The following is a 23908-nucleotide window of genomic DNA, read 5'->3' as shown; positions in this document are numbered from 1 at the left end:
AGATGTTGCAGTGAGGGCCCAGCAGAAACTCATGACTAGATCACTAAGTTTCATTCCTGCAGAGGGTTGTGGCATCAGTGGGGAGAAGAACCACAAGGAGATTAGTGCAGACATGGTGCACTGTGGCCAAAAAGTGGCACAGCAGCAGACACAGCTAGAAGAGGAGAGTTGAGGAAGCACAACGCAACTGGCTTCTTCCAACTTTGCTTATGTGTTGAATATCTCCTCACAAGAATGTTTCAAAGTCATGGCATGGTGTCAACCATCCCACTCAAATTTACTGGACCACTTATAGCTCAACACAACCTCTCTGATTTCAAGTCAGAGCTGGTGACTTTGTGTTCCTGCTCACTCGTACACCAGTAGAGACAGGAGCTTTTCTTTCCAAAATGAAAGATGAGCTGACTTTTTGCATGGGATGTTGTATTCCTGTTCACGTGCTTTTAACCAGATGAGAGCTGTACAGATTACAAAGAACTCAGCCTGGGAAGACTTTCTGTGCCATGCAGTCACTTTGGGAGCACGGAGTAGGGAGAAGACTGAGAAGATACTTTACCAAGATAAAACTAAGTGAACCTGCACTGGAGCATTACTGGGATTTTAAGATATTTTGAAGAAAAATAGAGAAAAATGAGAAGGCAAATAACTTATACCTATCTGGAAAAGGAAAATGCTCTTGTGAGTGACAAGCACCCTGCACCACCTTCACTGGTTCAGGTTGTCTCTGTTGTGAAAAGTAACTTGGACAATTCTTTGCAAAGCATTTTTAATTTCTTGCCTGGGTAACATGATGGACATATAAATTACTTTAATTATGCCTTGAATGCTTATTTCAAAGCCAGGAGGGATGCTGGTCTGATGGGTGGAGAATCAGACTAGAATACAGCAGATCTGGATTAATTTCAAATTCCTGTTATAGCTTTGCTTTAGCAGGTAACTTTTTTTGTCTGTGCCTCATTTTATTGTCTGCTAAAAGGAAATAATGATTCCTATGTTCCACCCATGCTGTTCTGCCTTACCAGTTTAGTCAGTAGGATTTCTGGGGCTTTATTCGTTTGTGTCTTGGGTCAGCAGTACTCCAGCCCTCCTGGGCCATATCAGCCCTCTGTTTCAAAAGCTTTTGTCTTGCCTGACTTGGAGGGAGAGTTCCCAGTGATGTTGTGGATTTGGGCTGTACTTGCCTTTTGTTACCTTTCATATAGCATCTTCCTTAGACCTATTTTGTAGGGGACCCAGGGTGCTGGAGTCATCTTGGTGGCTGTGCAGGACAGCTCTGAGCATTGCAGATCACCTTGTGGAAGCCTAAGACAGGCCCCGGCTCAACAGGACCAACTGAGTACAATCTTAATCTCTGCCTATTCAACAAATGCTTTAAACATAAACATGTTCCAAAGTGTTTTGCTATAGATGGGTGAGCTCCAAAATGTACTGCTGCGCTTTGCTAGATAAGGATCAGTATTTTCTCTGAAAGAACTCATTACAGGACAGACACATTAGTGCTGCCTGCATTTGTAGGTAAGAGACTTGACACTTTGCTATCTATGTGCAGCCAAAGTAGACAAAACCAGAAAATATTTTTTAAAATTGCTTCCTGACATGTAAATAGAGATTATTTAGTATGATTATTTGCACATGTATTATAGATTAATGCTCTCAAGCTAAACTATGTGATGGCAACCACTGACGCTAATCTTGTGTTCTTTATTCTTCAAAACCAACAAAACTCATCTGCTGGAAGATATATCGTATGTTGAGTCCAAGGTATTTTATTTTTCTTATGTACAATTTAAAAAGCACATCGAGATAAGAAAGTTGAAGTGGTATAGGTTATGTGTACCAACACAGTTCTCCTGTTTTTTAGAAGAGCCTCAAATGATTTAAGAAGCTGCTGATTTAAAAACCAGCAAATGATATATTACATTGTCACCTTTGAAAACTTTGGGAGTTTAATGTAATTTAACATCTGGTCATTTATATGTGACTGCAACTTGTCATAAACCTAATGCTGTGCAGCTGATAAACAGCGACAGAAAAAGTGGGCGATCCAAAGTACATACAGTCAAAGCATCCTGGCCTGCATGTATCAACTGAATAAACCACATATGGAAAACTGTCAAGCCTGGACTTTTAAAATGCCTGAGACAGGGCAGCATATGAATCAAATGCAGCAGCCAAAGTTTGTAAATCAGCTGTCTAATACACATATATTTAATACATACACACGTATATCCATATATCCATATGTTTATATACTATTCAGTATGTATTCAAACCTGATACAGAAGCGTGAATGGCTAAAGTGCTGTACACTTGCATTCTGAAAAACGGCCTTCTTCCTTCATCCCTGTCCTCAGACTTACCAGTCATGTTTGCAGAGCTCAGCCCTTCACTAGCATAGTGCTAAAAGGAAAATTTGGCATGATTTCCTTCATTGTAAGTGGGGCCCTTTCCTTAGTTTGCTCGACACAGATATGGTCCTCTGCAGTTCCTGAAAGGGATTAAAATCCCTCGCTACCATCTTCATCCCTTGTATTTTTTCCACGTGCACACTCTGCAACTCTCTCAACGATGTAGATTTATTTTTTTTTTCTTCCCAGGACCCAAGTATGAATATTCCTGGTAGGAGGCACATAACAGAAATGCATTTGCCAAATGCTGCTGCCTCTTTCCTTGGATATGGGAAAGCATTTTGTTGAAATGGGAAAACCAAATGAATAGAGTCTGCCAGTCCTGCACGCCTCCTGTCTGCAAGTATCCCCACCCTGGGGACGTGGGCTGTGTTACCGACTCAGGGGAATGGGTTTAGAGGAGCCCTTTGTTGAAATATTGGCAGCACATCACTGGACTCGCTGTCGTTGCAGATGGAGCGCTTTGCCGAACAGATGGATTCTCAGCTTTCTGAAAGAAAGGAAAGGTACTTGATGTACCACAGTGGGAAAGGAGGGGGGTATTCCAGACATGTGGAAATGCAGAAAAGAAGGCACGTTCTGCGCTTTTTGGTGCACTTGGAGCCTAGCAACCTCTCTCTGGCAAACTTTGGAAAGCATAAGCACAGCGTTCTGTGAGAGGGTAAAGGGACTGTAGCAGACGTGAAGGAAGTAATTTGCACAGAAGCAATAAAAATGAAGGCAGAGTCTAGGAAAAGCCTGCTTTCCTGGGCGTATAACTATTACGTGCTAGGGATGCGGAAATGCTCCTACCTAGGATCACAGGTGCACTCTGTTAAGGCACAGGACTAGTGCTGGAACAGCATAACTGGAACAGAGGACCAGTTAATATTTTAAGGTCTCTTGTGATGTGAAAGAGAAACGTTACCTGACACTGAAAAATTAGAAATCCCCATTTTCCAGCAGTATTTGCATTGCTTTTGAACCATGATGGTGCAGTTTGTACAATAATACAGATACTGTATTGCCTCTTTACTTGTGCTTTTCTTCCTCCCCTCCTCACCTCCCCATCTTGTTCGTACCTCACTTCCATCTTAATTGGTAGGGCAGGACCAGTTCTGTGCAACACCCAAGAGCCTCCAATCCTGTCTCAAAATGATGTTATCTGATCCAATATTTACTGCTAAAATCTTCAAGCAATTGCCAAGTGGAGTGTGATAAGGAAGCAGCATGAAATGAAAGGAATGATCATATTTTCATGTTGTGTGTTAACTCTAGAACTTTTTGGTCACTTCACACACACAGAGACTTAGCAGAAATGTTGTACTTTATCATGGTACAATTTAGGATAGGATGACAATGGACTTTAATCTTTATTTTTATCTCTTAGCTTAATTAGACAATTTCAACATCCCTTGAATGCAGACGTTAAAGCTGTTTAGTAAGGATGCGAAAGGCCTTGGAAATCCAGATTTTCTGCGAAAAAATGAATGTGATAAAGGGCAAAAATGTCAAGGTTCTTTCAAAGTGTGATTTGCTGCTGAAAGCAGCTATGCAAAAATATCACTTTCTTAAATAATGACTCTGGCTTTTGCTCATACTCAGGGTTGTGTCTGCAGCAATAGAAATGTCTACAGTCTTTTTCCTGAAAAATAAAGCATACTGGATTACATGCCCACTTGTGTATCAGCTGTGCTCCATTTTGCAGGACCAAATTCTCAGGGAGGCTTTGAGATAAAATAAACAAGGAATCCCATCATTGAATTTTAGTATGAACATTTTTCAGACCACTGTGTCTGGATCTCCGCCAAGTTTGAGCCCTATAATAAATTAATTCCAACCCACACAAAAGAGAAGGAAAAAAAAATCAAAAACTTCTACAAGATAAAAACACTGGGCAATTTTTATAGGGAAACAAGTGGCCAAGAATAATTTATTGGAAAAGTAATTATCTAAAGAGAGAGGGGACTCTTCTCTCTAATTAGAAACAATAACATTTTCCAGCCTTACTAAACACAGTGTAGGAGGAGCATCAGCATTTTGCTTCACCAACCTGGTTAAATCGAATATAAAGTTAGGATGTTGCTTTCCACTTGTTTTATTTCTCCTTTCACCCAATACTGCAACTGAGTCCACTTCCCTCTCTGTGGCAAAATCTAATCTGGCCGCCACAGAACCTGTGAAATTCATGGAGGTGATGAGCCAGGGTCTGCTTTCTGCATTGTATGTCTGGCTTTATTGAATCTCTAGTCACCCTCAGATAATAAATATTTCATATGTTGGACAGGTGAAAGGTTTCATTCAGCTGCAGATCTGCTTCCAAGGCAACCGATTCCTGTCATTTGAACAGTTTAAACATGTTGAAAACAAAGCTTCCTTTCTGGTTTTCTCCTCTATGATTTTATGTGTAAAGCATTATCAGTCTCCCTCCTGTCCCTCCTACAAGCAGATACAGAAAAGCCGATAGCATTAACAAGTAATTCTAAACAATTTATAACCTAAATGTATTCTCTCCAAGTCAAGATGGGATGAAAAATGCCATTTAATTTTACAAGCATAGAATAAATACCTAGAGATATGAATTTGCCCGAATTAGCATCTTTAAGTACTCTGTATGCAAAAAAATGTATGCAACCACAGTACTACATTATGCTTTACAGTATGTTTCTCCATTACATTGGGTGTTTCCTCAATACCATTTTCCAGTATTTCTTTTATAGAGTTAGAGGGTTTTTTTGGACAGGGGGTAGCACCCCAGGTCTTTTTTGATAAAAGTTACCAGGAAGATTGTTAGCAAAATGTTTTCAACCACATCTGATTTCTGCCAGTGTCAGTTCTTGTGACAGATCTTATGGAAAATGTCTGCTCTATCCTTTACATCTTGCAGCTGAATAGGATCTTCTAAAGCATAGCTTTGCTCTTTCTTCATCTGCACATTTCCAAGCATAATGAACAGCTGCCCTCCTTCCTCCTCTCAAGCCCTCCCCACATCTGGACTTTCTGACTTGTGCTGTGCTCCATGCCCAACTCCCTACCAATGCCTGCATCCACTCCCGATGACCAACAAGTGTTTCTCTTTCCCATCTGCTGCATCAGTTGTGAAGAAAGGGGAAGTGTATTGGAGCAGTGGTGAAATTTTGGTAGATGGGCTCCAAATAAAGGGATTTCCTACAATCTCGGATCATGCTGAGAGACATTTTTACTTTAATCTGACCTTCTATGTGCATGTTTCCTTTAATGCAATTATGGCAGAGTGGTGGCATTTCTCCAGAAGGCACATAGCAGTCAGGAAATAAGATAGGGGATACATCTTGGGGTACAGTTGAGGAGTTTTAGGTATTTGGTTGGAGATCCATGCATAGGTGGCTTGTTTCATCACTCGGTCCACTCTTTCTACTTGCTGTACTGGTGCTTTGCAGTGGTGCTCTAACTGAGGACTAGGAGGACGTTCTAGATCAATTCAGAAAGACTGGCATGACGTGCACAACTACTAGTTTGGGTTTAGGGGGGAGACAGAAAGTGGGTACAGTTTGTGGTAGGCATCTTTGTGCCTGGTAGCTCTGTGGCTGATGTCCCTATTAGAAACAATTAAACCTTGCAGCTCTCTTCCTTCTGTTTCCAGGCATATAGATTTTAGCCAGCAGGTCTCTGGTTAACCCCTCCTCGCTGTTGTTTATTTCCTGCCGCTCTGCAGACACACCACTGAGCGTTAAGTATGTGAACTCAAAGACGCTCCCTCTCTCACGTACAGTCTTAATAGCAAACAGTCACGAGCCAGGCTTCTCCAGGCAGGATTAGTTCTACCTAAGAAATATAGGCTTCAGGAGTATGCCCTTTCTCTCACCCTTTTCATATTGCATTAAAAGAATCCAGTTCAAGAAACTACAACTGTGTTTATTCGAGTGTTGAATTTGGAAATAGTGCCGGGATCCCCTGCCACGGCATGTTTGAACCGTGAAACCCAGGTCAGTTCCATTTTTTGGTTTTCATGTACTGGCACAGTGCTGCAGAGGTTTGAGCTTCCAGGTCTCTGTGGGAGCAATACTTCTTTTAACATGCAGAAAACATCGTACTTGATTTTATAACCTTACCTCTTGTTTTGGGTTTTTTGTTTTTTGTACTACTAAACCAAAATGTCAGGGTGGCATGTCAGTAAACAATACGTTCAAAAAGGATCACGCTGACAAGCTTGAAAATGAAATGCTGTCTTTTAAACAGGCAGGAACAGCTCAGATTTTCCTTCCTGCCCACCAGGCTATCCCCGGACTTGAGGGGACAGCTGTGCTTAATCTGCCTTTTGCTCTGTCACTGTGACTGCTGGCTATTCCACTGTATAACATGCTCTTGGGCTGTGGGAGGATAACAAGTTTCAATCACTATTCACTGAGCTTGACTTTGTGACTCAAAGACTACTGACTCAATTGCCCCTTCTTTTTGTCAGTGAATCAACCCCTTCTCCATCTTTCAGCCTTCTATGTTATTTGGGATTTTGTGGGTTTGTCATATTGTTTGAAAGAAAGGTGCTGGGGTGGCTATTGCACTGTCTGCAGCTGAGGGATGTTAATATGGTTGCCTGGGGTACTTTCTGAGAAGGCTAGTCTTGTTCATAAATCTGCTCTAGATCTCAGACTCCAAATTTCACCCAAACTGAGTTTGCATTTCTGAAATTTCTTATGCGTAGTCTTTTCACTGCAAGGTGGATTTTCACAGGGACGATCAAGAGTAGCAAGATTTAGTACCTGCAATGTTTGTTCCCCCCAAATATATGTTGGATGACTCTGAAGGCGCAGGACTGTCTGTTTATTGGGAAAACATCTGGAGTCAGCAATGCTTTGCGCAAGGAAATTTGTCAGTGTTTGACTGTGGTGTGGATCTGGCTTTCCTTTAATTTCTGTCCCTTGATCCCCAGTGGCTGTATGCTTTGATGTTGCTAGAATGCTCTTGGAGTAAGTGTTCCTCTCAGTGAAAGTTACACTGCTGCAGTTTTTTTACTGTTTCATACAATGGGTGAAGAATAGTCTGGAATACACCCAAACATGGGCTTTTCATCACCTGGAAACCTGCAGTTAGAGCCATTGTCCCCTTCAGTCACCAACTAAGAGTCTGGAGAGCAAATACTTTGTCCAGCCCAAAGTCTTCTCCACCTCTTCTGTGGTACATGGAGTAACTCTGTTTCTAAGCATGTTTCCTTTCTTTTCAACTTTCCTTTCTTTGTGCATTTGTTCCTCATCTAGTTATTTTAGGTCAAGTCTGCAGCAGCTGAACAGAGTACAGTAAAGGTAATGCTCTGATCTTCCCGCAGCAGGAAATTTTTTTTTTTAAAGATAAATATCTTTTGTTAGCTAATATATTTATTGAAGACAATGGGGAGATAAGTTTTGAGTAATTAAAATTTTGTAACTGCACCATTAATGTTTAATTACTATTGGCAGTGAAGAAGTGCCTTTCTGGATTAACTAGACACTCTGCTTCAGGGATATGCATAGGTGGCAGAAAGTGATAAAGCTGGTGAAACCGCACCTCTGGGAACATGTAATGGGATCTTTCCTGTGATATGCAAATTATGCTGCCAAGTTGCTGTATAAACAATTCATGGGAGAAGTGGTGAGAGGTAGTCAAATAGCTGGATCACATATCAAAGATAAAATCCATAACCGGGAATGGAAAAATGTGTTAAAAGAGTGGGTTTGCTTTTAAAAATAAATAAATAAAAATACAAAAATCTTTGCCCAAAGCATGTAGTTGCACTAAAGAGTAAATAGCAAATGATTTATCACAATTGTTGCAGTTCAGAGTAAACAAGCATTTAGGAAACCAATGTGCATAGTTCATGAAAAAGACTTTTTCTGGTACAAGCAATCTAGCCAATAATGCTACTTTTTTTTTTTTTTTTTTTTTTTGACTGAGAAAAAAGATTACTTCACAAATGTTAATTTGGTTACTTTTCAGGCAGAAGACGTGCACTGCTTACTTTTCAGTGATAAAACCAATCCTGCCATTTCTATTCTAAGCATGAGCAATGATCTCAGGCAGCCCAGCAAAACATATTTCAGGGCCATATACAGCCACAGATCAATGAGTCTGAGCAAACTTTATTGACACCAGCAGAAGCTGAGCTCACAGCTTCAGTCTGAGTTTCCACTTTTTGTATTTTATACTGTAAGGTGAGAGGATTTCGGCTAATAACACTCCTCCAATAAATCAAAGATCACTCTTTCACAAATGGTATTGAAGCCCTCATTGACGTTGTGTCGAACTGCATTGTTTTTCCACAGAGGTCAATCCCTGTAGCACTTGTTTTCCCTCAGCCTTTTCCTCTATCTGCTGTTCATTTAGGATCTGATGTGGCTCAGCTGAAGCCAACTGAAAAGCCTCTGATTAACTTCAGTGGGAGCTGGATCATGTACTAGAGTCCTAAGGGAAATTTAAGAAGACACCAGGGAATATTAAAGCATCGTGAGACAAGGGAAATATTTTTGACCTGTGACTTTCTTTTGTTTTGTTATGTAATAGGGATGGTACTCTAGATAGAGTTGTACAGTCATAATAAACAGGTCCTGCATTCAACAAATGAATCATTCTGTTCTATGTTTAATCACCCACAAAAACTGTGTCAGATGCTTTTCTACCAGGTACAATATCTCTTAATTAACTGTAATTAAGGTATATTATAACAACAGGATGTGAAACTAGATGAATCTGTCTCCTGACATTTCAAATTTGGATTTTTTTTTTCTGCCAAGTCTCTTAACATGCTTCAGTTAATGATAACAGAGGCCAGGCCATTCTCAGTGATGGACCTGCATACATGAATCTTAGTACTACTGAGATAGGATAGAGAATGATTCTTTCCATCGTTAAAGCCCCCTTAGAAACATGCATGGACTCTGATTAAGCTGAATTTACTGGCTCAGACGTTGATTACTAGGAAGCAAAGGGTCAAAGCTTGATTGCCTTATCCTGGTAAGTGCAAAAACTGTGCTGGAGACAAGAGGAAAATCTGGTACCTTGTCTTCAGGTTCTTCAGAGGATCTGTAGCCGTTTGTAGCAGCTGTGGCATCTCTTTTCAATCACTGAGAAACCATACAAAGTTGTTTTATTCATGCACTATTCAAACAAGCAAATTTTTAACTTGAGTACCCAACAAAGGGGTTTAATTATCATCTAGAAAATCATTGCTTCTCCTCGGAGCTGTGGCAGATATCTTCACCAACTGGTAAGCATTTGGAGAGCTAATCAGTATTAAACCTTAGGTATAGTCTTTGTATAGATAGATTAATAGTTTAAAAGTTTTTAAACTGTTCCTGAATGAAAGGAAATTGCCAACTTCAAAGAGAGAATTTCCTATCTCAGGCATTTCTGGCCATGTAATTAAACTGAATATGCTCTCCCTTGCCCCTAGACACAGTTGTCCTAATGAAGATTAACAACATTCAATTTCTACCAAGACTGAAACCTTGTCTGTACCCTGAAATATGGACTATCACAACAATGTGCTACAACCCTATCTGGTGACTCTTCCCGAACTTGGTGATGCTTCACTGTGTGCCAGTGATGCAATTCATAATGTCACCAACCCATGGCACCTGGGGAGGAGTTCACTGTTCCAAAGATGAGCATTAGATGAAACTGGGTTTCTGCAGCATTTAGTATGGTGTATAGATATTTGCCTGAAGCAAACTATTAGAAGTCATAAGGCATATGCAATCAGAAGGTCTCGTGTAAAACACTGAGGAAAAAAAGATGAAAAGCATATCTCCCATGCTGTTCCACTGAGCATCTCTATTATGATCAGGACTTAATTTAAGTGATCTACTATAGCTGTGATTGCACAATATAATCATGTTCCTGGAATTATTTTATTTTGGGGGGGGGGTCATTTGTATTTAGCTACCTCAGTTCTCTGTAACTTTCTAAAGAAAATATTTCATAAATTTATTTGAATTGTGTTCCTAGACACAGTTGTGTTCCCAAGTAAATCAGTTATCAGATTGAGAAATGGCATGATTACAACATTTTAGTTTTAACATACCACTAAACATTTTTTAAACATTTTTTTTTTAAAGTCTCATATTTTGTTTGCATCTTATGTGCCCAAACTCGCTTGATCACACGCAGGAAATATTTTTGTACACTGCTGCTATGCATGACTAAGAAAGGAGCTGTAGATAGAACAAGATGAGATACAGGCTGTAATTTACACCTGACAGAGTGTGAATTTCATTGCAAGTCCTTTTAAAGGAAACTTGCTATTTTCTCCATATTCAGATAGACAGCAATTCCATAAGAAATTATGATCGTTGTCTTTTTTTGTTTGTTCTACTGTCCTTTGGTTTTGACTTTTACTAGGGAAGAAAATATTCCTTAACCTAATGAAATCCTGTGTTATCTGCAGGTACAGGTCATGGTCTCGTGTTGCTGGACATACCCCATAAGCAGAGAACAGCCTGACTAGGCAAGATTAATAAAGTGTTGAATAAAGAAAGTATTATCACGCCGTTTTATGGGTGGGAGATCAAGGCATAGACTGTTTAAATTAATTGCCCAAGGTCTGTTGCAGAGTTATATGAGGAATAGGAATCTCCATCCACTTGCTTTTCCATTTTTAGAGAACTGAAGACCTCTTATTTGTTTTGGCTGAAATGCTATTTTGAATAGTTTGGAAGACATTTGGAGATAGGAGTCTATTAGTCTTCCTACTGGAAGAAATATTAGCAGGCAATTAAAAGAATAATATATGGGATCCATTCAAACTGCTCCACTTGCTGTTGCTGTGAGCTTCAGGCAAGAAGGTACATAGAGGTCATTTAACCTGACCGCTTATATATCACAAGCTGCTAGTGTCACCTGGGTGCTCCTAAATTAAACCATATATTTTAGACAGAAATACACTGGTCTCACAAAACGTTTTCTGTGCAGACTGTAAATTCAAAGGACAGGGCTTTGTTCTCTGCATGAATCTGCATTGCACCTTCTGTAGTATCACCTGGATAAACAAGGGCAGTTCATACTCCTGTCAGTTTAATCCCTTGCATCATCACAATTATTTTGATTAATTTGATACCTTGGAGCTTAAAAGAGCAAAGCAACCATTAGCAACATGAGCAGAGAAGGTGCCAAGGAGGCATGGACACTGACCCTGGCACCCTTTTCCCCCTCCTGTGTGCCAGAATAGCTCTGTGCTGTTGTAGGGAGGGTACCAAGTGGTGGCTATCAAGCTACATCAGGGGAAGCTGAGGCAAACTGCTTCACCCCAGTGCCTCTACATGGGCTATGTTCTCTGCACATTCAAGGGGTGCAGTCAAGATTTAGTCCCAGAAGAGCACGGTACAGAAGTTTGCTGAATGACAATATAAACAAACAAGTCAAAAGCCGTTAGTTACCACATTCATAGCCACAGGCCAAATGCTTTATTCGTAAAGTTGCAGTGAAGTTGTTAACATTGCATTCGTTTAAAAAGTAACTAGAAGGCCGTTTGTGGCCCTTATAATACACATGTGAATCAGTGCTATGCTGGTTTACACTGGTTACATTCTGCTTTATATTTTCCAGAGGGCCAATTTGCAAGGATTTTTACTGCACTAACAACTGCTATTTATGAATATAAGTAACTAATTTACCAAAGTTTCACACAGTGACTTCATGGCTTCCGCTTCACAGTTAAATGTTCTGCAAATCTGTTTCGGTCTTGTTGACTTTAGGTTGTTTCTGATTGTATCTTGAAGCCTGGAAATACTGTATTACAGTAAAGTAAATACATTATTCTTGCTATTGCCTTTGTTATTAGAAAATATTTATATAGTGCAGTAAATTTACATTGTACTTGACCAACATAGATAAAGGGAAATTCTCTGCCCTGAAGAGCTTATCATTCAAATAAGACAAGACAAGCAAACCTACAACACTTTGGAAAATGGTGGGTGAAAGTCCTGCATGAGTAGAGAGGGGGATGCTATCGTCATCAGTGTTCCTAATTTTACATCACAGTAACATCTGAGAACTCTCAAATGGGATGAAAGCTTGGCTGCACGAGGTGCCATGAAGAAGCCTGGCAGGAGGGTGGCCTTGACCCTGGATCTCAGAGCATTGCTGGCTTGCCAGGGAGCTCTTGGCTAAAGCAAACATAAGTCCAATTGCAGCACAAGGACTACCGGGTTTCTAGTAGGTTTTAGTCCTGCCTGAGGGAAAATCCACATGGTTTCCTGCCCTGAAGAATTGTAATTGAAATTGGAGAAAGCAAATGCACATACAAAAAAGCTTTCAAGGGAAGAGGAGTGAAAATGTTGGCTGGGTAAAGGTACAGCAGGACCACCGGGAGGGAGGGCTTTCGGCATCATTATATTCACCATGATCTGCTGATCAAGACTCCTTTGCCATGACCCTCTGACAGCTAGTTACAAGGGAGAAGCCTCAAAATAATTCTTGTTGCCTGATCACAGCTGATGCACAGTAACTGCTATTCTCCTTATCTGACTTTGTGTTAAATATGGGATTGCTTCTCCCTCAGTGGAAGAGATTTACCTGAAATCATGGCTAATTGGGGAGGTCCCACTGGACTAGAGGGCAGCAAATGTGACATTTACAATAAAGGCAGAAAGGAGGATCCAGGAAACTATAGACCTGTCAGTCTGACCTCGGTGCCAGGGAAGGTGATGGAGCGGGTCATCTTGGGTGCCATTAAAAGTCATATAATGGACAACCAGGGGATCAGGCCCAGTCAGCATGGGTTTATGAAAGGCAGGTCCTGCCTGACAAACCTGATCTCCTTCTGCGACAGGGTGACCTGCTTATTGCATGAGGGAAAGGCTGTGGATGTTGTTTACCTTGACTTTAGCAAGGCCTTTGACACCATTTCCCACAACATTCTCCTGGCTGCTCATGGCTTGGATGGGCACACACTTCACTGGGTAAAAAACTGGCTGGATGGCTGGGCCCAAAGAGTTGTGGTGAACAGAGTTAAATCCAGTTGGCGGCCGGTCACGAGTGGTGTCCCCCAGGGCTCGGTTTTGGGGCTACTCCTGTTTAACATCTTTATTGATGATCTAGACGAGGGGATCGAGTGCACCCTCAGTGAGTTTGCAGATGACCCCAAGTTGGGTGGGAGTGTTGATGTGCTCGAGGGTAGGGAGGCTCTGCAGAGAGACCTGGACAGGCTGGAGCCATGGGCTGAGGCCAACTGGAGGAGTTTCCATAAGGCCAAATGCCGGGGGCTGCCCTTGGGCCACAACAACCCCCAGCAGAAAACAGGCAAAATTCCTGGTTCTACTTAACCTGATTCAACGTCTGCTGAAAGCTAATGGGTATGAGGGAGCAGAAAGAGCCTTGATGCTCTGCTCCATCCTGTGGGAGGTGGGAAGTCTTCTTCGTTCCCCTCATTTACCCACAGCAAACAGTCAGGGAGGAGAAAGAGGACATCAGGAAACTCCCTGTAGCTGTCTTCGTCTGCCCCCAAGCATGGTATGAAGGATAAATAAAGCCAGTAGCAGCCTGGGCAAGGCTGATGGGTAGAAAGAGGAGACTGTGGTTGCTGAGAGGTGTGTGTGGTCCACACTGACCTTTAAAATTGGAGCTGCAAGGAGCAAGGGAGTTTTCTGGTAAAGAAATGGGGCTGAAAAGATGGGATTAATTTGCAAGTAGGAAGAAAAGGTCCAAGATGAATTCTCTTTCCAGAGAACAGGCAGATGTAGGGCATCACAGTTGTAGGAAATGTGTTTGAGTGGGCAGCTCCCGTTGTCAAACACTAATAGTCATATGTTGCCATATTCACTGGGGATGGACAGGAAAAAAAAAAACAACATAAAGCAAACCGTCTCTCTCTAAATATCCATATGTATCTATATTTGGGGACGTTCTCATGAGTTATTGCAAACTGACTCGTGATTTCTGTTCTGAGATTTGTTGTGCTGGAGTTATCAGTTGGGCAAAGGACAGGTGTGAGAGCTGAGTCCCTTGGCACTGAATGTTGTCTTGGGATTCATACGGCATGCAGGTAGCTGAGCGGTAGCTGGGCTCCCAAGGCACAATTCGCTCAACACAGCTCTTCTCATCCCATGAGTATCTGACAAAGCAGGTGTTTGTATCCAAAACTACAATGTAGACTTCTAGCCAGAGAAGTGAGATGTGTACATCCAAGTTATGTTTCATTGCCTAGAGAGGTAGGTATCTGAAACAGGCTGTCAGAAGTATCTTGTTCTTCCCATTTGCAACAAGGGTAGTAGGAAAGCTCAAGCATAGAAGTCTGCATTGGCTGAAGTTAGGTGAGATGAATCCTTCCCTCCCCTATTAAAACAGCACAATATAACAGACAATACTGTCTTGGCTGTGAAGAGATGTTTGGGTCAGGGAATGGCCTATGACAGGCTAAAGGAAGAAATGTGCCTCTGTTGTAAGGAGAAGTGTGGAGTCAATGGATGGAAACAAAAAAAAATACAAAGAAAAACAAGAAAGAGTATTGTGAGGTAAATGGAGAAGAACGGGAGATATACTAAGAGGAATGGAAGGAATACAAGATAAATGAGACCAGGGAGCACACTACCAATTCAGAGCTGGTAGCTTGGGAAAAGATCCCGAGTGTGATGTACTAAGAGGGGCTGGCAGCATTTGGACTGAGGACAGGAGTAAGTTGATAGAAGAGATAGTTTTTCTCTTAAGCTGAATTTATCACCAGAAACTGTGAATTAAAACAAACAAAACAAGCCTAAATCTCTTTTCCAGAGCTTCACTTAGTAGCCATCACTGAAAGAATGCTTGATACTATTGCATAAAATTTTGTTCAATATGACTTTAGATCATTTCAGTACTCTGAAAAAAAAGTGCTCTGCAGATCACCCAGGCACTTGACCAAGGACACTTAGACGTCATCTTGTTCACAATTTGGCCCGATGATAAAAGTGTGTTTTAAAAATATGAAAATAGTTTGACTGACAAGGATTTTTTTCCCTATGAATCTCTGCCTGAAAAGACAGGCTGCTTTAACTCCAGGAGTTCAATTATACAGGCTTTGAAGGAGAAGAAAAATGATAATGAATGCGTTTTAGAAACTTCTAAAAAGTTACTTAAAATAGGTTTTCCATACATAATGTTGCCATGTGAAACTCAACTGTCTTCTGGGGCTGAAAAAGAGCAGTCTGTGTTCATTTGGAAATTCAATAACGAGGCTCCCGTGCCTCTGATGGACTGTATGATACCATCCCTGGGGCTTTGCCACAGACAGGCCTTGCCTGTCAAGCTGTTCATTTTTTCAGGAGGTGGCATGGGAGCGATTTCACTTTAGGTTAACCAGGAAGCTAAAATGCTCTTTCTGGAAGTGTGTCCCAGCTTGCTTTGGTCTTTTTTTCCTTATTTTTTTTTCTTTTACTTTGTCCATTTTTCTGAAAAAAACCCCCAAAACATCAGCAACCAAACAACCCTTTGTATTGCAGCTGCTTGAAGTAGCTCTAGTAAATATGAGGTAAGGATATCGTACAGTAGAGTTGGTAAGTGTGGTGGATTTATATTGCTGTTCCCTCAAGCCCCGATGGATAAGAAATAGCATGTATAGCCCCCTCATAATGACTGGCCCAGGTACTTTATGGCATCAAGGAGGCATTCCAGCACCTCTCATTTCAGTATTCAGCCTTCCAGTGAGGCTGCTGAAGTGTGTTTGCTCAGGGCCTGCTTTGGGTGTTTTCTCTGTTGCCTGAAATACAGTGGTGTGGGATGTCATGTTTCTAAAGCAGTTAGTGGACTTTAGTAGAAAACAGTGTGATACAAGGCCTACTATTAAAATACTGCTGTAAGTAATTAAAAGATTTCAGAATCATTTTTTGTGTTGTTAAATATAAAGTCTTAAAATGCAGAAATTTAAAGGAAGGATTGGCCTGATTTAGTCAGTAAGCCCCTGCCCTCTTAAATTGGAAGTAAATGATTCACAATTGCAAGCCATCTTGGCAGAGTGAAAAACGGAGATGCAATCATCAGTTCACAACAGTGTTTTGTGTTCAGGGAATAATCAGACCTGTTTCTATTAAGGCTGTGCTGCATTACTAGCCTCAAAGTTGCTTTTTTTTCCCCTTCCAGATGATTTTGGAACTGCATATGCTTTTTCAATAACTAATCTGGACTTCTGTGATGCTTTGCTCTATATGCCTCCGGATTCTGTTATTTATAGAATTCAGCATATTCAGACTGCAGCTGCTAAAAAACACACAAAAGAAAAAGCACATTTGTACCCTGTTAAGACTTTGCTCTGAGATGCCAGTGAAGTTTGGGATTTAGCATGAAATATTACCAGGTGACCTTTCAAGGAGCATCGCAAGAGAACACCTGTTTATCTTGAAGACCTTTGTTTTGCTGTTGGTTTTTTTTTTTTTTCATGGTTGAAATCTTCCAGTGTTCTGCTTTCTGAGGGAAATCTGGCCTTTGTGTGTACCATGTGTTATCTTCAGGAAGTGCTGGGGCAGAGAATTTAAGTAATGCAGCATCTCAAATGAGCAGTTCTTCCAGAAAATGTGTTTTGTGCAAATTGGCTTTGTTAAATTTAGAGGGAAACTGTAACTATATTGTGATTTTTCCCTAAATTGTCTTAGTCCTATCAGTATAGCCATGATTTACTCATTAACCGTTTTCCAGTGAAAATTGATGGAAAGGATCCTTTCCACCTATGCGTAAACCTACATATTCAGTGTACATAGTGAAAAGTGAAATCTGTTAATGCTGCAGCATATGTTTTATGAGTTTATAAGATGACAATATAGTTTTTAATGGCATAATCTAGAATGAGCAAAACTGTTATAATTCATTCATAAGACAAAAGATCAGAATTATGTAAGTGAACACATAAGCTAGCAGAGCTCTGATTTAGGCTCTAAGGGTAGGACCCTGCTTATCTTCACTGGCTTGTGCCTAATGAAGCTGTTTTCTTAAGGAAAGTGCCAGTTCCTGCAGAATCAATCTTTGTTTTCAAAGGCCTCCTGTAAGAGAGAGATATGACAGACAAAACCAGGTAAACTGGGTGAGTCTCTGGAGACTCTGGAAAGCAACTGGCCTCTCTTCAGTAGGGCTGCGGAGGGCTGAAGCATACATTAGAAGCCTAAGTTAGGGTCCCATTCCAGAAAACAAGACACTTTCTCAAAAATGCTCTGGTACCTCATGTATTTATTAAATTAATAAATGAATTAAATGAATTAATAAATGGGTTTTTGCAAATTGTTGCAAGAAATGTTTGTTTTCCTTCAATTCCTTTTTAATTTCAGAATTTAAGTGATGTTTTCTAGGTGTTAACATACCACTAACCATGCAAAAATATGAGACAATGCCTCTTCTTGAAACACTACACATGCAGTATTATTAATAAAAGCCATCTTCAGAATCACATTGGAGATCTTTTTTTTTTTTTCATGTGCTCCAGGTAGGATGGCTACAACACAAAAGTATCATGTTCATTGTGCTACTCCCAGCTTTCTTATTAATCCTAAAATGGCCAGGAAGAAATGGATAGTGACTGACAGCAAATCCTTGTCTATCTTTTCTTTCTTTTTTCTCCTTTTTTACTGAAGTCCTATCTGCAGCTGGAGAAATAAAAACACTGGAAAGAACCTCTACAAAACACTTGATATATTTTAGAAGACAACCAAAGCTAGCCTGGTAAATGACCTGTACTTTGGCAGGTCAGGTGGAGTGTGACCAACCTCATGACCGCTGTCCTATGAATCACAGTGAACAATAACAAACACTTTGCACATGTCGTTCTTCTAAGAACTGGAAAATTCACCTAGATGTAACAGTTCACAAGGTAACACATTGCTCCTTCCCACCTGCACTGTCTTGAGAACCAGCACCAATAACTTTTAATGTCTTTGCAGCTTGTAGTCCCAAATTTCAAAGAGTTGATAGCATCATTTTTTTCTGTGAGGGATCTAGTGGCCACTAAAATTAGACAATGAGGTGAAATGGCTGAAGGTCATCTAGCAGGTCAGTGTCAGATTTAGGCAGAGAACCTCCTTCTTGCATCTCAGGGCTGGCTGCTGGCCTGGGCACTCCACAGAGCCTTGTTACAGTAATGCATTTAATCAGCTTTGCTCCATGTCATAATTCATTGTCTGTGGTATTATGGATATCTAAAGGGTAGGATTTTAACTTAGCAATCTGCTGTGTTATTGAATTAGCTTTATGTTGTGTTAATTTCTTTGTCTCATGGCATTCATTGCCTGTGATAATTGATGCACAATATATAACCGACTTCTGTATTCATTTGGGTAACTGCTTTTAATTGCCTGGTATAAAATATGCGTACTAAATACAATCTGCTATGACTGCTATGACTGAGAAGTGCTCATTGGTATGGACTTAAGTGTGCTTTATCTTCCTGACAACCTGTCTGAGGAAAATCTAGACGTCTCCCACAATCCACCATCCAAAAACTGGTACTTGCATTGTGTCTGCAAAAAGAGAGACCACAAAAAGCGTAACATGGAACTGCTTTACAAAGTGTTTGGCATTAAAATTTTGTTAATCAGAAGCTCTGAAATAAGAAAGTTTGTATTAACATCCCTACCCCTCCCAAACCTCTGGGGAACTCTTTACACATTTTCTCCTGTAAATCAGGATTATGGCTTTATTTGCTTCTGAAGTTACTCCCCTGGAGTAAAGCTATTCCTGTTGCCCAAAAGGTGGATTTGTCACCTGGTGTGCAATAGGTCAGTAATCACACACTCAGGAGAGACACCGCTTATTTATTTTAGGGTTGTGCCAGCCTATGTGCTTGGTGGTTTCTGACAAATCAAGCACAACAACAGGACTTTTCGTGCTATATTTATACACAAAACTTTCAGAGTTAGTAATTTTCCAAGTCCATCCTCTCTACAATGATTGATTAGTAATTTACATGCCATTATAATACTGCTGACACAATAATTCTACTACTACGCATGGTCAGGGGAAGGGTCTTCACCTGGGCAAGGGTCTTGTTAACCTATGGGTGTGATTTTTAGTATTGTAATGAGGGTAGTTCAGCTAAGGATACATGGTACTTGAGTTTGCTTGCCAAGCTGGCAATGCATCCTCTTCAAGGTCTAATTGTTCTGGGATGTCCTTGCTCAAAGAATCTATCTACATGTTCTTCTGATTAGGGATGCCTTTGGCTTTAACATATACAAAGAACATCTTTCTTGACCTAAGTGTAATATTGCTACATTGTTCTAGAAGTTTAACCTTCAACACTTTCATGCACAAATGTTTATAAACACAGATTTCTTTTACATACATCTTTGGGTCATTCATGCCCGGAGGAGTACTAATGAGTTATAAATCAGGAATGCTTTCTAAAGGTGCGATGTCAGTGAAACGTTGTTGATGTCTGCTCAGGATCCCGGCATAAGCTTACACTTTCTTGCCTGGTTTAAGAAAACAAGAATCTTTGCTAGTAGATGTATTTCTCCGCAAACACAGCACTTTGCTTTTTATAAGACATAGTGAGTGGGTTTATTTGTTTCCCTGGCTTGTTTTGTTTCTAGTGTCATGACTGGTGTAATAATGCAGTGTCTGAGCTATACAAAGAAATGCTGAATTTGCCCAAAGCTTATTTTACTTTAAGCATTAATGAAACCTTCCCCACCCGAATTTTCAGAACTTTTTAAACAAAAGCTAATGTTTGAGTCTAAATCAGGTGTGAAATGCCTGTGAGATCATTTTAGCCATATTATATTGCTCTGTGTTAATGTAACCAGTGAGATGTCAGTAAAAGGGATGTTCACAATTACTATTTTTCTTTTTAAAAGAGCTAGTTTCTACTAGCTCTGTCCTTCAGGATGTAGCATTAGTTCTGCCTACAGCTTGCTGCAAATTATTCAGTGTTCATAGGTACATTTATGCTTGTTATTCAGCTCTCTTCCATTGACAAAATAGCCTGCAGCAGTTCTTGGTTAGATAGGACTAGTTCCACTGTAGGCTCCTAACATGCTCTTTTGTGGTTTTTCCCCTGGTTCAGCCTGCACTGCATCCAGGTCCTGCTGATAAAACAGTAGACTTGATGACCAGAGAGAAAGCAAAGCTGCCCAGAGCCAGCATGAGCTATGAGAGTATGTTTTGATCAAAGATTTTCATGGCATATTGGGCAGAGCTGGTGGCATAGTACAACAGGAGTTTCACCAATTAACCCACTGATTCTGCTTTATTTTATATTCCTGCTGTTATGTTCTTCCTCCTCTGCAAGAACTTTGACAAATCCTTGTGGCTAATTCATGAAAGTATACCAAAATTTGAAATTTGTGGACAACCTGGTAGAAGGCAAACACCAAAAATGTCACCTCTTAATTCCCGGTAGGCTGAGGTGCATTTGTCTACCCCAGTGTCTGACTCTTTATGCTCTAGTTCCCATTTCTGCCAAACTAGTCCAACTGCAGTGTGGGTTTGGGGGGAAGAGAGTGTAGAGTTCGGCAGCAGACCTTTTTATTTCACCCACCTTACGCTTCCCAAGGCAATAAACAGGGGGACGGGATGGCAGAGAGAGTCTGACACCCATTTTACTATGCCTTACGCCTATAATCCATACCTGTCTGAGATGCCTTTGCCCCAAAACCGTGGGGCAGCACCTCCTTTCTCCCCAGTAGTCAGGGTGATGCATTATGGAGACAAGCAACTAGCCCATGGCAAGGTATGAAGAGGCATTTCATCGCTATTGGTTTTCAGATGCACCTTCCTGCATCAAGGCAACAAGGCTGCCAGTGATGGGAAGAAGTGAACCACTCTAATCTGGGCTATTCAGCGTATATTTGTAAATCAGAATTGATTTGGGAGTGATTGATAGAGTGAGGGGGGCTGTATTGTGTGAGAAATAACTTATTGACAAGGAATAACTCAGCCAGCTCTAACCTTGAAATAGATGTTTGTGGTCAGAAGTTTATAGCCTGAGTGGAAAGAGCTAAGTACAAGTTTAAGGAGCTGAACAGGAGACACCCAGTTTTTAAAAACTTGACATAAATCTCAGGTGGCTTGCTTTATGTTAGTCACATTCCCTGCAGAGGGCTTTCGTTCAATGTTTGTTTGGTGTTTATAGATGTTTTTTAAAAGCTAATTTTACCATAAAATTATTTTATGTTATGTATAATGAATAGTGGAGATCAAATAAGAATTGGAATTGCAAATTCAAATATTAAGAGTTGATAAATATTGACTTTTAAATAGACCCACTGTAGGTTTGAAGAAAATGCTTTTTTAACTGGTTATTTGAAAATCACAACATACTAAAAAATGTACAGCACTGTCTGATCCTGTCTCTTCACTTTCACAGCTATTAATGTGGTCATGTTCCTATGAAGTGATCTGTACAGTGTCAGGCAACTACAATATAAAACTTTCTGTCTTGTATCTTATGCACATCGGGCACATGTAACTAATGCACAAAGATTAACATGGGCATGCATATATCTGTGATCACCCTCACGCCAGCATTTTCCCACTCTGCTGTGAGTGCTGGGAGCTTACAGCCTTTAGTCACACCTCCTACCTGTTTGATCATTCAGCCTCCTTTCCGACCAGTGATGTGCTGATGCACTGACGTGGTGAGCTTCACAAACAACAGTAACAGCAGCAAGAAGTTACCCTCACGTAAAATTCATGGTCTCACAGATACCAGATGAAAGCAATGTGGTTTAGCTAGAAGCAGATACTCCACCTTTGCTTCGAGCTAACTAACCTTTATGAGCCAAAGATATGGTGTTAGTTAAGGAGCAGGCATCATCTTCAGCTTTGTAAGGTTTTCTTACTTTTCCACGTCTCTGCAGGCTCCATTCTGTAAGACATTGCGGGAGTATTTTTTTTTCCCTTTTCATCTCAGAACAGGACACTATTTCCTTGAACCTTACAACATCAGTTAATTGTTAATAGTTAAAAAAAAATCATATTCAACCCTTAATATGTTCTTTCAGCTGATGCCTTCATGCTGAGGAGGCTGTGTAGCTACTGATAAGACCTAATTTGTGAAGGGCTTTTCAGCGGTCTGACAGTTCATATGCGGCACTGTTTGTTCAGCAGGCAAGGATGAGCATTTGCTGAAATGCCTCTACAGCGGCCACTAAATGTGTGCAAGGAGGCTGGGGCTGGTGATCCAGAGGGAGTGGGCAGGAGCTTCAAGTGGATTCCCAGAGTGGTCTGTTGCTTTGCAACTGTGTTCTGACTGCAGCTCTTGATAGCTGATTTCATCTTCTCTCTTTCAGAGCCTAATGAGCTGTGTGTGGGCCCTTCGTTCAGTGATATCCCATCTCAAGATGCTGCTAATACAGTAGTTAATTATTCCTAGCTGAAGAAGTCCTTACAGCAGCAAAAGGAACTGGGGAAAAGCAATGGCTGCCGGTAAATATTTCAGGTCTGCAAAGGTCATAAGAAAATAGCTGGAAAGAGGTGATTTCAGCTGTGACTGGGGAAGGACAAAACAAAAATGTGCGATCACACCTTGTGTTTGGGGGTTCGGTATCAGGAAGGTACCATCCCTTTGCTATGTGACCCACTCTTCTTTTCCCAACCCAGGAAAATCCAAGCCTAGGCTCAGTCTGTGTTGACCAAATTCATGATAATTCTCTTTTGTTTCTAGAAAAAAAACGTGGTATTTCCCATAGTGAATCAATTTGGTTTGACCTCATTTTAATTAGGGGCTAATGTATTCTTAAATCTTTCACAAAAACAAATTGTACCTTACATAAAACAGGTCTTTCCTTGGGGTGTGTTTGGTTCTCACAGCTTTCTGACAAGTTGCCACAGATTATATATAATTAAATCATATCAGAGGATTTCAGGGCAGTTCATTCAGGTTGGGAGGGGCATCAGAAGGTCTCCAGTCCAACCTCCTGCTCTAAGCAAGGCCAATCATAGCATAAGATCAGTTGCTCAGGGCTTTTATCAAGTTGCATCTTGAAAGCTGCCAAGGGTGGCAAACAGCACAGCCTGTTCCAGTGCTTGACTGTCCTCATGGTGAAAATATAACCAGCCTGAATCATTCTTGTTTCATTTTATGTCTGTTGAATGTTCCAATGTCTTTATGTTTTGCTATACAATTCCAAGCACTATTATCAGTGGTCTAGGAGGTGAATAATAATTATGAAACAAAACAACCCCAAAATAAGCAGTGGTTGTGATATCTCATTTTCACTGAAGGTTTTGGTTAAAAATCCTGGTATGTTGACTTTTCTGCTTACAGGGTGTTTCTTTTCTTGCAGCAGCTGATGGTTTGGGAAGTATAGCTATAGATACCACACAACTTAACATGTCAGTCACTGATCCGACAGCCTGGGCTACAGCTATGAATAACCTGGGGATGGTTCCAGTAGGACTAGCTGGACAGCAGCTTGTGACAGGTAGGATTTTTCTTTTTTAAAGAGATCACTTGTGCCATCCATGAATTCTTTGGGTCCTCTAAAAATAGAAGGAATAATTTCTGAGGATATTTTATTTTTATTTTCTGAAAACATCACCTATGATCAGTATTGCATACTGTATTAGTCTCTTCTTGTAGTAGGTATATAATCCGTATTATATTATGTTTTAATCTT

At 40.6% G+C, this 23908-nt stretch overlaps 1 protein-coding gene across 11 annotated transcripts in view; it reads left to right on the top strand.

The window, feature by feature from the left end:
* ENOX1 (ecto-NOX disulfide-thiol exchanger 1) overlaps window positions 1-23908 on the top strand; it is a 380057-nt gene that overhangs the window by 214363 nt on the left and 141786 nt on the right. For 7 of the 11 annotated variants that reach the window (XM_074912684.1, XM_074912676.1, XM_074912597.1 and 4 more), the window contains 2 exons: window positions 22580-22715; window positions 23576-23713. In XM_074912684.1, coding sequence (XP_074768785.1) covers window positions 22706-22715; window positions 23576-23713 — 148 coding nt within the window. In that variant the 5' untranslated portion in view covers window positions 22580-22705. Of the gene's footprint in view, window positions 1-22579; window positions 22729-23575; window positions 23714-23908 lie in introns of all 11 variants that reach the window. The other 4 variants (XM_074912637.1, XM_074912657.1, XM_074912648.1 and 1 more) reach the window with 4 other exon arrangements.

Source organism: Athene noctua, chromosome 1 (assembly GCF_965140245.1).
Source record: "Athene noctua chromosome 1, bAthNoc1.hap1.1, whole genome shotgun sequence".
NCBI classification, from domain to species: domain Eukaryota; kingdom Metazoa; phylum Chordata; class Aves; order Strigiformes; family Strigidae; genus Athene; species Athene noctua.
Note: the sequence above shows the minus strand (reverse complement) of the source record. Positions and strands in the feature narration are given on the sequence as shown.